Here is a 14,499-nt window from a genome sequence, read left to right on the forward strand (position 1 = left end):
GAGGGAGAGCTGAGTTCAGGGGATGAGTCCACCAGGGATGTCCCAGCTCCATGTAATATCAAATGGTGAAAGCTCTCCCAGAGATCTCCATCTCAACAATAAGACCCCACTCCACTCAATGACCAGCAAGCTACAGTGCTGGACACCTTATGCCAAACAACTAGCAAGACAGGAACACAACCCCACCCATTAGCAGAGAGGCTGCCTAAAATCATAATAAGGTCACAGACACCTCCAAACAAACCACAGGAAATAGACCTACTCACCAGAAAGACAAGATCCAGGCTCATCCACCAGAACACAGGCACTGGTCCCCTCCACAAGGAAGCCTACACAACTCACTGAAACAACCTTAGCCACTCTGGCAGACCCCCAAAACAACAGGAACTACGAACCTGAAGCCTGCAAAAAGGAGACACCAAACCCAGTAAGCTAAGCAAAATGAGAAGACAGAGAAACACACAGCAGACGAAGCAGCAAGGTAAAAACCCAACAGACCAAACAAATGAAGAGGAAATAGGCAGTCTACCTGAAAAAGGATTCAGAGTAATGATAGTAAAGATGTTACAAAATCTTGGAAATAGAATGGAGAAAATAAAAGAAACCTTTAACAAGGATCTGGAAGAACTAAAGAGCAAACAAAGAATGAGGAACAACCCAATAAATGAAATTAAGAATTCTCTAGAAGGAATCAATAGCAGAAAAACTGAGGTAGAAGAACGGATAAGTGACCTGGAAGATAAAATAGTAGAAATAACTACTGCAGAGCAGAATAAAGAAAAAAGAATGAAAAGAATTGACCACCACTGCAAACACTTCTGGGACTACATTAAATGCAACAACATTCGAATTATAGGGGTCACAGAAGATGAAGAGAAAAAGAAAGGGACTGAGAAAATATTTGAAAAGATTTTAGTTGAAAACTTCCCTAATATGGGAAAGGAAATCATTAATCAAGTCGAGCAAGCGCAGAGAGTCCCATACAGGATAAATCCAAGGAGAAACACGCCAAGACACATATTAATCAAACTATCACATATTAAATGCAAAGAAAAAAATATTAAAAGCAGCAAGGGAAAAAACAACAAATAACATACAAAAGAATCCCCATGAGGTTAACAACTGATATTTTAGCAGAAACTGTGCAAGCTAGAAGGAAGTGGCAGGACATATTTTAAATGATGATAGGGGAAAACCTACAACCAAGATTACTCTACCCAGCAAAGATCTCATTCAGATTCGCTGGAGAAATTAAAACCTTTACAGACAAGCAAAAGCTAAGAGAATTCAGCACCACTAAACCAGCTTTACAGCAAATTCTAAAGGAACTTCTCTAGTCAGCAAACACAAGAGAAGGAAAAGACCTACAATAACAAACCCAAAACAATTAAGAAAATGGAAATAGGAACATACATATCAATAATTACCTAAAATGTAAATGGTTAAATGCTCCAACCAAAAGACATAAGCTGGCTGAATGGATAAAAAAATAAGACCTGTATATATGCTGTCTACAAGAGAACCACTTCAGACATAGGAACACATAAAGACTGAAAGTGAGGGGATGGAAAAAATATTCCATGCAAATGGAAATCAAAAGAAAGCTGGAGTAGCAATTCTCATATCAGAAAAAATAAACTTTAAAATAAAGACTACTAAAAGAGACAAAGAAGGACACTACATAAAGATAAAGGGATCAATCCAAGAAGAACATATAACAATTGTAAATATTTATGCACCCAACATAGGAGCACTTCAATACATAAGGCAAATGAAAACAGCCATAAAAGGGGAAATCAACAGTAACACATTCATAGTAGGGGACTTTAACACCCCAGTTTCACCAATGGGCAGATCATCCAAAATGCATATAAATAAGGAAATGCAAGCTTTAAATGATACATTAAACAAGATGGACTTAATTGATATTTATAGGACATTCCATCCAAAAACAACAGAACACACTTTCTTCTCAAAGGCTCATGGAACATTCTCCAAGATAGATCATATCTTGGGTCACAAATCAAGCCTTGGTAAATTTAAGAAAATGGAAATTGTATCAAGTATTTTTTCTGACCACAATGCTATGAGACTATATATCAATTATGGGAAAAAATCTGTAAAAAATACAAACACATGGAGGCGAAACAATACACTATTTAATAATCAAGAGATCACTGAAGAAATCAAAGAGGAAATCAAAAAATACCTAGAAACAAATGACAATGAAAACACGATGACACAAAACCTATGGGATGCAGCAAAAGCAGTTCTAAGAGGGAAATTTATAGCAATACAGTCCTACATCAAGAAACAAGAAACATCTCAAATAAATAACCTAACCTTACACCTAAAAGAATTAGAGAAAAAACAACAAAAATATCCCAAAGTTAGCAGAAGGAAAGAAATCATAAAGATCAGATCAGAAATAAATGAAAAAAATAAAAAATGAAGGAAACAATAGCAAAGATCAATAAAACTAAAAGATGGTTCTTTGAGAAGATAAACAAAATTGGTAAACCATTAGCCAGACTCATCAGGGAAAAAAGGAGAAGACTCAAATCAATAGATTTGGAACTGAAAAAGGAGAAGTACAACTGACACTGCAGAAATACAAAGGATCATGTGAGATTACTACAAGCAACTATATGCCAATAAAATGGACAACCTGGAAGAAATGGACACATTCTTAGAAGAGCACAGCCTTCCAAGACTGAACCAGGAAGAAATAGAAAATATAAACAGACCATTCACAAGCACTGAAATTGAAACTGTGATTAAAAATCTTCCAACAATCAAAAGCCCAGGACAAGATGGCTTCACAGGCGAATTCTGTCAAACATTTAGCAAAGAACTAACACCTATCTTTCTCAAACTCTTCCAAAATTTAGCATAAGGAGAAACACTCCCAAACTCATTCTACGAGGCTACCATCACCCTGATACCAAAACCAGACAAAGATGTCACAAAGAAAGAATACTACAGGCCAATATCACTGAGGAACATGCAAAAATCCTCAACAAAATACTAACAAACAGAATCCAACAGCACATTAAAAGGACCCCATGATCAAGTGGGGTTTATCCCAGGAATGCAAGGATTCTTCAATATACACAAATCAATCAATGTGATACACCATATTAACAAATTGAAGGATAAAAACCATATGATCATCTCAATAGGTGCAGAAAAAGTTTTTGACAGAATTCAACACCCATTTATGATAAAAACCCTCTAGAAAGTAGGCATAGAGGGAAGCTACTTCAACATAAAAAAGGCCATATATGACAAACCCACAACCAAACTCATTCTCAAAGGTGAAAAACTGAATCCAATTCTACTAATATCAGGAACAAGACAAGGTTGCCCACTCTCACCATTATTATTCAACATAGTTTGTAAGTTTTAGCCACAGCAATCAGAGGAGAAAAAGAAATAAAAGGAATCCAAATCGGAAAAGAAGAAGTAAAACTGTCACTGTTTGCAGATGACATGATACTATACATAGAGAATCCTAAAGATGCTACCAGAAAACTACTAGAGCTAATCAATGAATTTGGTAAAGTAGCAGGATACAAAATTAATGCACAGAAATCTCTTGCATTCCTATACACTAATGATGAAAAATCTGAAAGAGAAATTAAGGAACCACTCCCATTTACCACTGCAACAAAAAGAATAAAATACCTAGGAACAAACTTACCTAAGGAGACAAAAGACCTGTATGCAGAAAACTATAAGACACTGATGAAAAAATTAAAGATGATACAAAGAGATGGAGAGATATACCATGTTCTTGGATTGAAAGAATCAACGTTGTGAAAATGACTAAACTACTCAAAGCAATCTACAGATTCAATGCAAGCCCTGTCACACTGCCAATGGCACTTTTCACAGAACTAGAACAAAAACTTTCAAAATTTGTATGGAAACACAAAAGACCCCAAATAGCCAAAGCATCTTGAGAAAGGAAAACGGAGCTGAAGGAGTCAGGCTTCCTGACTTCAGACTATACTACAAACTACATTAATCAAGACAGTATGGTACTGGCACAATACAGAAATATAGATCAATGGAACAGGATAGAAAACCCAGAGATAAACTCATGCACATATGGTCACCTTATTTTTGATAAAGGAGGCAAGAATATACAATGGAGAAAAGATAACCTCTTCAATAAGTGGTGCTGGGAAAACTGGACCGGTACATGTAAGAGTATGAAGTTAGAACACTCCCTAACATCATACACAAAAATGAACTCAAAATGGATAAAAGACTTAAATGTAAGACCAGACACTGTAAAACTCTTAGAGGAAAACAGAAGCAGAACACTCTATGACATAAATCACAAGAAGATCCTTTTTGACCCACCTCATAGACAAATGGAAATAGAACAAAAATAAACAAATGGGATGTAATGAAAGTTAAAAGCTTTTGCACAGCAAAGGAAACCATAAACAAGATGAAAAGACAACTCTCTGAATGGGAGAAAATATTTGCAAATGAAGCAACTGACAAAGGATTAATCTCCAAAATATACAAGCAACTCATGCAGCTCAATATCAAAAAAACAAACAACCCAATCCAAAATGGGCAGAAAACCTAAATAAACATTTCTCCAAAGAAGATATACAGATTGCCAACAAACATATAAAAGAATGCTCAAAATGATTAATCATTAGAGAAATGCAAATCAAAACTACAATGAGGTATCACCTCACACCAGTCAGAATGGCCATCATCAAAACATCTACAAACAATAAATGCTGTAGAGGGTGTGGAGAAAAGGGAACCCTCTTGCACTGTTGGTGGGAATGTAAATTGATACTGCCACTATGGAGAACAGTATGGTGGTTCCATAAAATCCTAAAAATAGAACTACCATATAATCCAACAACCTCACTACTGGGCATATACCCTGAGAAAACCATAATTCAAAAAGAGTCATGTACCACAATGTTCATTGCAGATCTGTTTATAATAGCCAGGACATAGAAGCAACCTAAGTGTCCATTGACAGACGAATGGATAAAGAAGATGTGGCACATATATACAATGGAATATTACTCAGCCATAAAGAGAAACAATGTTGAGTTATTTGTAGTGAGGTGGATGGACTTAGAGTCTGTCATACAGAGTGAAGTAAATCTGAAAGAGAAAAACAAATATCATATGCTAACACATATATATGGTATCTAAGAAAAATAAAAATTAAAAAAATAAAAGGTTCTGAAGAGCCTAGGGGCAGGACAGGAATAAATATGTAGATATATATAATGGACTTGAGGATACGGAGAGGAGGAAGGGTAAGCTGGGACAAAGTGAAAGAGTGGCATGGACTTATATATACTACCAAATGTAAAATATATAGCTAGTGGGAAGCAGCTGCATAGCACAGGTAGATCAGCTTGGTGCTTTGTGACTACCTAGAGGGGTGAGATAGGGAAGGTGAGAGGGTGGTGCAAGTGGGAGGAGATATGGGGATATATGTATATATATAGCTGATTTACTTTGTTATAAAGCAGAAATTAACACACCATTTTAAAGCAATTATACTCCAATAAAGATGTTAAAAAAAAATGTGGCAAATCCTTAAAGTGGAATATTATTCAATCAGAAAAGGAATGAAGTACTGATACATGCTATGAAACTGATGAACCTTGAAAACATTACGTTATGTGAGAGAAACCATACACAAAAAGCCAAAAATTATGATTCTGTTTATATGAAATGTCCAAAATTGGCAATTCCATAGAGACAGAAAATAAGTTAAGTTTTGCTAAGGGGTTTAGGGAGATGGGCAATGACATGAGACTACTATTGGTTATAAGGTTGTTTTTCAGGATGATAAAAATGTTCTGGAGTTTGATAGTGGTGATGGCTGCACAACTCTGTGAATAGACTCAGAAGTACTCAATTCTATACTTTAACACTTAATTTTATCTCAATTGAAAATTAAACAAACAAAAATAAAGCAACCCCTACCATATATTTATCATACAGCATGGAGCATGGCATATAGAAAACCCATAATATACACTAGCTATATTACTGTTTTATCAATTTGTCTTAAAATGACAATTGCAAACAGTGGATTGTAGTAATGCCTTATTCAATTTTATACAATATAAAATGTGGTGGGAAAGAAGACATGATATATAGAATTATGTGTTCCAAAGACATAATGCTAAAATAAAAACTCAGCATATTGAGACAACTGTAGTCTTAATTATCTTCATTCTCTAGACAGATGCATTACTACCTGATGTCACAGACTTAACATGAATACAATTTTATATGCTATATTATCTAGCACAAGAAGCGTTCTTCATTTACTGGTAGCCATGAAAAATTTTTGGCCACATATCCAACCTTAGCAACAGAAGAACTCAGGTGGCTTTCTCGCATAATCACGTAAGGATTTTTTTTTTTTCCAAAGAAATCAAGGTGGGGGAAATCTATATAGGTCAAAGAAATTATTTTGAGCTTTTATTTTATATTTTAAAATTTTACTTTAGACTGTAGCTCCTTGTCACTTGAATGTATAATATGGGATACATAGGCGATATTGTAATCTCACTGCATACTACAAGGTAGGTATTTGTTAACTATGGCAAATAAAAAGGTACATTCTAGTTTCTGAACAAATAAAAGACTAGTACCGATGGCTGTTGGTTTACACTCAAACCCAATATTGGTTATTACACTGAAGGAAGAGTCATGGTATAGTGATTAGAGAAACAGAGTCAGTTGTTACTTCCTAAGTGAGACAAAAATTCATGGCACTGCCTTGGGGGAATAACTTGGAGGAAATTTTGATTTGTGTTCTTTTTCCTATGCCATATTGTTCTCTTCAAAAGAGCCGCTGCAACTTGCATACTGCCAGGCAGTGAATCAGCTGTGTCCATGCAGAGCTTGCCATAATTTGTTGATAACAAGACTTTGCTGTTAGTCTGGCTTCAACTAATTGGACTTTGGATTGGCATCCAAGTCAAAGGCAGTTTTCTATGTACTGGGCATTGCTAGGAATCTATGAGGCACTTTGATGTGAGAATTGTCCCCAGAAATGATGCCCTATGCCATAATTTTACCTATTAACTCAATCAGGTCTGATCTTGGGGAGTATTGTAGTGGAGAATTTTTAAAAAAATGACAGAAAGCAATAACCACTAGGAAGTAAATCACAGAGGAAGTCAATGGCATGAGATATGGAGAAGAGGTGAGCTATTTTATAATGGAACTGAAGCAGAACAAAAACAAAACAAGAGAGGCTTAAGCATGAAAATAGTAGACTACTAGAGTTGGTATTGGGTCACTAAAATTTGTGAGAAATGCTGTATTACATATCAGATGTGTTTGATACTTGGGTCATATAATTTTCTATACAGCCTTACTTCCACAATGGATTCTTTACCAAATAAGACAGACTAAAAGACAGTATCTAAGATTACCATCTTGCTCAGCACTGGTTCCTAAAGGGTCAGCAGCCTATGTGATAGGATTTGAGGCAAACCATAACCTTATATACTTTAAACATCTAAAATTATACCACTTAAGGTGTATTCTTGGTGAAATGTTTTCAAGTATGTTCTCTTGATATGCAAATATCCTATCTAATTGAACTTTAGAATACCTTAATAGAAAGGAACTGAATTGTCTAAAAAAGGAAGAAAGACATTAAATTCCAAAAATTCCAATCCAGAGTGTTTATTCTCTATATTTCCCCCAAACAGGAACATAGGTAGTTAGATAGCTAGCTAATAAAAGCAATACATAGAGCTTTTACATGGACACAAAAGCCAAAATTCTTCAATATATTTGAGAAAACATATAAGAAAACTTTTATATAATATTACCTCGGAAAAATGATTTGGTGTTCATATTTTCCATATTATAATTGGGGGCTATATGATTTAAAGTATTTATACAATTTTTATTTAAAACACAAACTTTTAGAGCTTGAAAAATTCCCAAACATTTATTACTATTCCTTAATTTTGCTAATGAGCAAACTGAAGAAAGAGGAGGTAAACCAGAAGAACAAAAAGGTAAGTTGCTTTAGTTCATAGCTATTTTATTTATTTTCCTTTTTAAATTTTTCTTAGATGATGGCAGACAAGAATAAGAAATGCAGTGCTGAAGACCTCAGAGTTGAAGTATCAATATTTGTTTTTGAAATGCTCTATGATTTTGCTTACCTATGAATGTCTAAATCAGTACTTTTGTAATTAAACTTCAATATCCTTCTAGTGTGTATTTCTAAATATATGAAAGGTACTTAGTCAACTATCTGACCTATTTCAGGTCTTCAAAAAAGCTAATTAGCACTTCTTACAATCCATATGATAAGAAGTACAAATTCAGGAACTATCTTTATTAAATTACTCTTTTTTCAAATATTTGTATAGGACTTTACAATTTACAAGTGATTTCATATTCATTATCATCATCAGATATTTATCTAATTAATAACCTTGAATCAGTGGCAAATCAGGAAACAGAGGCTCATAGTTTAACTGCTGGCCCCAAATCATGACAATATCAAATGGTAGATTCAACACTGACACCCAGAACTTCTGAATCCAAATATAGTTCTCCCCATCTCCAAGTTACTCCATAATAGAGATCGATTGAATCCTATCATATTGACCCCTGGTGCCTATTGATGTGTCACTCTTTTTCTAAACCCGTGTTGCCCGCTCTCCATGGACCTTTCAAGGTGGAATCAATTAAGTGCAAAGATATAGCTAGATTTGTCTGTCCACTAATGTGGGAACGAGCCACCTTAATTAAGTTTTCATCAATTCACATTAACTGTTTCTTCCTCTAGGCTGCATTACTCTGGTCTCTCCATGATAGTTCTGCATTTTTTTCTTCATACCAAATGAATTTTACATGTTGTATGAATATCAGACTGTGAAAACTTTGAGAATAACTTGATGCCTACTCATCTTGGTATATTTAACATCACTGTCAACAGTTTAATGCATATTGGTCAACACCGGAAAATATCAAGAATTAAAAACATATATATGCTCCAAATAAGCCCACAGTTTACCTAAAGTTAATGATAATTGATGACAGTAATACTATATTTTAGCATACATTTTTAGTATTAATAAAATATTTTCTAAAAATAATATCAATAAAGTAAGAATCTTACCTAGACCATGCCTATGTGTTGACATTGGTGGTAAGACAGTCCAAGTCTTGGTTTTGGGGTTGTAACATTCAACAGTGTTCAACGTCTTTAAGCCATCTCGACCTCCAATTACAAAGAGTTTGTCATCAATAACAGCCACACCAAACTGCAGTCTCCTGCCGTTCATCATCCCTGCCTGGATCCACAAATTTGTTCTGAGGTCATATTTCTCTATGGTTGTAGCGCCTGATAAAACATAAAATCACATAGTCACCATTTACTACTAATCCAACAAAGAGACTTCCCAAGACACTGTACAAATTAGGATGTGAAAACATTCTTGTCATGTTCATTTTTCTTGAAGAAAAAAATGGCAGAAAAACAAAGTAATATAAGTACTTTATTTTCTCTTCTTGGCAGACACTAATGATTAAAGTAGACACAAATGTTCAGCTTGTTTGAATTACATAATGGTCTCATGCTAAACTATTGATTCAATAGAATCATTGTTGGGCATGACACAGTTCTGTGAGTAGATTTTACAACTTCCCTTTATCACTGTTTGCTATAAAAAATGCAACACAATCCTAGCCTAAAAAGACATTTATTAAAGCCCTTTTAAATAGCTAAGCTATGTACGTTATCTGTATAATTTCTGAAAGTGAAGAGAAGTTAATAAATTCTTTACCAAATTTCTCTTTAAATTTGTCTTATGCCTTAAATAGCAGAAGGGTTTAAAAGTCAATTTTAACATATGTAAACAAATGTCAGCTGTGCTTTTTTTTTAAACCTTATTTTTCAAAAATGCATTCGGGGAATAGCAATAGAATTTAGAGACATAAAATGATCTTCTATCTTTATCAAATGTTAGAATCTCTAAACAAAATAGCTTATCTTTCCTAAAAGCTTTTTATGTATAAATTTGAGAAATGCAGTAAATCTGACTAATAAAATAGAAATCGAAAGAATAAGCTAAATTGCTGATGAGGTATGTTTTAAGGGATTCAGTTAAACATTTCACATTAAAAACATTTACCTTGAACTAGTTCACAACTGTTTATATGATAAAATATAAACCAGTAAACACTGATCTTGCTTCAGTGTTTGATCTTAATGTTTACACTCACATTCAGCAACATTTCATTTTCAGTGATTAAATATCCCTACATTTACAAGTCAACATTCTTGTGTACTTTCACTTATGCACTAAAGATCATTTAACTTGTAATGTATTACAAGTTTGCAAACTAGGGAAGACATTCCTCAGGGGACTCATTTACTCTGTAGAACATAACCAGCAATGAACTAAATAAATATAAACAACTTGGCAGGAAAAGTTTTGCTAATGGAAGTAAAATGGTATAATTTATGCTCAATTTTTATTCAAAAGTGACAAAGCTGTAACAATATAAATACTGAGTTAGAATGAATTAAATCTGGGTTTTTTTGAAGTTTTACAAAAGCAAGTTATTTTGAAGTTATTCATACAACTAAACATGAAGTATTATAAGACTATTATTATTTTTAGAGTAAAAATAAACTGGAATATTCATAAAAGTCATTTGATACTGTTTAGTAACATGATACATATTATTTAAACAAAAGTGCTTCTTTTATGCTTAATTGTATTTATTATGTTTTATTGATATGTTAAATGTTTTATTCAAATATGTACAAATTGAAATTCCAAGGTGAACTAAAGTGTTAAATAATTTCAAGGTCATGTGAATTCTCAAAGCTTGATAGCATTGGGATTACATAAATGCCTAACTAAAAATTAAGAGTTGTATGCAAATACCTCTCTCTTATGACTAACTCTTGACGAATCATGGCAGAAGAAATAGTGTAACCTAATCTTAATTAACCCAATCCCAAGAGACACGTATTTTGCAGATCTGGAAGTAAATATCTTCCACTACTTTCTTCTCCAAAACCTTGGTCAAGTTCTTTGCAGGGAGTTTAAGGTGCAGTCATCCTTCTCAGAGAAAATCTTTGAGAATGTGTGAGGTTAAGGGCCTCTGAGCAATAAAAGGTGTTGGTATTCAAAGGGGAAAGTGAGGACTTGATTTGAGTTTCAGTCTCATTCAAACAAGCTAGATGTGTCTTCAACCTCAACACCTGGCAGGATTTTTTACTTTTACAGTGTTTTTCCTCTAGCTGCTATTTTCAGAGGTGACCTATACATTTTATCCTAAAGTTGCTACATCAGAAATAGGAGTCCATTCCTGTTTTCTTTTTTTTTTTTTTAATTTAGAAGCTGTGTTAATTTACTATGGCTGCTGAGAAAATTTATCTCAAATTTTGAAGTTTAGCAAACACACATTTATTATCTTACAGTTCTGGAGGTCAGAAGTTCAAATTACATTTTGTACTAAAATCAGGGTGTTGGCAGGGCTTTCTTTTCTTTCAGGAGGCTCTAAGGAAGATATATTTTCACTCCACTCTTCAATTCTGCTTAGTCAAAAAAAGTTTAATAATACAAAACAAAGATTTCTTGATTTGTAGAGCTTACTTATAGTAGTCAATAAGTTGATTATTTTCATATTCAGACTGTAATATAAATGTTTTATCTGGTTTTTAATGATCACAATGTTAAAAATACGCTTGCTCTTCTTCTAAACGAAAGTTATTAGTGATAATATTCCTTAAGGTATTTCCTCACCAGCATACTTCATTAGTTGTCTGTATAAACTTCCCAACTGTATTATACTTTTAAAAATTTATCAATTTGTTTGTGAGTTCTGTTGTTTTCTTTTGCTTATAAGAGTGTATGTATCCTTTTGGTGGTTTCCTGAGTTAGAGGAAGAAGGACAAAGCCATTCTCTCTGAGCAATGTTATCCTGAGCTGTTCCTTAAAGTAAAGGCAATATTTGTCATTACATAAATTAAAAAGAGAATATGAATAAGAGTGGACTCCTGTGCTGGTAAGTAATACAGTTGAAAGAAATAAAAAAAGGAAAGTTTATTTTAAGACATAGTTACTCTCGGGTTCCTCTGTTCATGAAACCATCTCTGGTTATCTCAAATGCCTGCAAAGCAGAGGCACAACTCTAAAATGTGTGACTGCAGGCATAATAGCATCCAGACTGCTTTCATAATCTCTTTGTCAATAAACTGAATGACCTTGGAAGATGGTCTCCAGCTGCAGATGAGAACACAGCCTCGCCAGCCCCTTGTTTTCAGCCTTTTGAGATCTTCAGCAGAGAATCCAGACATGCTTTCCTGGACTCCTGACCTACTGTGAGCTAAAAGACGGCACTTGTTTTAAACAGGTCTTTATGGCAGTGTGTTACAGCAGCAATAGAGTTTACTTTAATTTGCATTTTAAAAATTTATAAAGTACTTGTTTTCCAAGTTCAATAACATAACTAGAAGGTATTAGATAAAATATGACTACAAAAGTGTTTTCCTCATGACAAAACAAATTGCAGGCTCCTTTCTCAAAATATAAAACGGAGAATAAGTGCTCAAGATGTTATTAAAGTGTGGTTCTGGGTCTCTTTGGAGTTGTTCATTCATACATCCAAATGTGATTATTTGGAGAAGAAAAATAGGAATTAATACTTGCACGTTCTATTTTGGCATTACAGACAGCAAGATTTATTCCATATCTATAATTCAAATAATTAATAATCTTACTTATCTTGAACACAACACAGAATAAAATGATAGGAGTTTTCTGAACAGACAAAACAGATGTCACAAAAACATCCAATAAAGAAGGTAAAACTCTTATTCAACTCAACAGAAAGGACCTCAGGTATTCTCACAGAGACTTTTTACTATAGTTTTAATACAATGTTAATGAGCTTAGTTACTTGATTTTCAAGACTTTTTACAAACCTACAAGTCAAAATGATCTGGGGAAGCTGAAAGTAGCAATAGCTGATAGTGAGGGAATAACCAGAAAAATAAAAAAAATATTTATTGTTTTAATTCAAATAGAACAATCATTTATAGCTATTAAAAAAAAAAACACATTATATAATGACTAAAGAGCATTTTGGCCCAATAATAATGGTGATCCTGATGCCATCAAATCATTTGGAAAAGGTTAAATTAGTCAGATGTATTCTTTTTAAGAAAACAGTAAATATTGAGAAGCATTCTGAAATTTTTTAAAGCAAAAGATATGTTTCATGATACTTAAGACATCAAGCTTTAAAGAAGGTATTATTATAAAAATTACTTATTTCTTGAATTTTTCATAGAATAAAATTTTCATTGACTTTCATGTATCTACACACTTATGAAAAATATAACTTCGAGATAACATTCTTACACTTATATAAAAAAGTAGTATTGCAGAGAAAATATTTTTCAAGCACAAATAAAAGTCTTTACTTTTTAAGTAATTTGTTATATTTTATTAGGATGGCATTGTAACATTTCGTAATCATCAAAATACTTTCATGTGCACCAAATGAACAACCAACGAAATTCTACATCCCCCCAGTATAAATATTTGTAAAATGATAATAAACTGATAAATAGCTATGTACAGACAGTCCCCGACTTTCAATGGTTTGACTTATGAATTCTCCGACTTATGATTGTGTGGAAGTGATATGTATTCGTTAGAAATTATAAGTCGAATTTTGAATTTTAATCTTTTCCTGGGCCAGCAATATGCAGCACAACACTCTCTTGTGAAGGTGGGCAGGACAGTGAGCCGCAGCTCCCAGGCAGCCATGTGATCACGAGAGTAAACAACTGATAACTCTTACAGCCATTCTGTTTTTCACTTTCAGACAGTATTCAAAAAACTACATAAGATTTTCAACACTCTACTATAAAATAGGCTTTGTGTTAGATGATTCTGCGCAACTGTAGGCTAATATAAGTGTTCTGAGAATGTTTACGGTGGGCTTGGCTAAGCTCTGATGTTCTGTAAGTTTGGTGTATTAAATGAATTTTCAACTTACTATACTTTAAACTTTCAATGGGGTTATCAACATGTAATCCCATCGTAAGTTGAGGAAGATTTGTATAGAGATATAAATGTATATATATCATTAAGCTTAATGCTTTATTTTGAAGTAGGTATATACATCTCAAAAACCAAGCATTTTGCTTAATTTATACTAATTTCACTAAAATCAAGAAATACAAAATGATGCCAACTTCTTGGCTCATAACCAAGGGAACAAAAGTATGGAATATCATTTTAGTTATTTGTATTTCATGTAATAGTCCACCTTAATAATTAAAAATTATCTTTAAAACCTTAGAAAAAATTTAAAGTTTCTGGAAGTTGGCAAATAAGTAAAATACAAAAATCAATGCAATTTTTAAAAATGAAAATAACCTAGATTGTGTAAAGAACAGAAGAACCTATTTAAATAGCACCACTAAAA

The 14,499-nt window shown here is 33.4% G+C and overlaps 1 protein-coding gene across 1 annotated transcript in view; it reads right to left on the reverse strand.

Annotated features, from left to right (window-relative positions):
* KLHL1 (kelch like family member 1) overlaps nt 1–14,499 on the reverse strand; it is a 432,606-nt gene that overhangs the window by 82,168 nt on the left and 335,939 nt on the right. Inside the window, exon 7 of the mRNA XM_082365956.1 lies at nt 9,164–9,388. Within this exon, the coding sequence (XP_082222082.1) occupies nt 9,164–9,388 (225 nt within the window). The remainder of the gene's footprint in view (nt 1–9,163; nt 9,389–14,499) is intronic.

The sequence above is a fragment of the Balaenoptera borealis genome (genome assembly GCF_965194805.1).
Source record: "Balaenoptera borealis genome assembly, chromosome: 18".
Classification (NCBI taxonomy): Eukaryota; Metazoa; Chordata; class Mammalia; order Artiodactyla; family Balaenopteridae; genus Balaenoptera; species Balaenoptera borealis.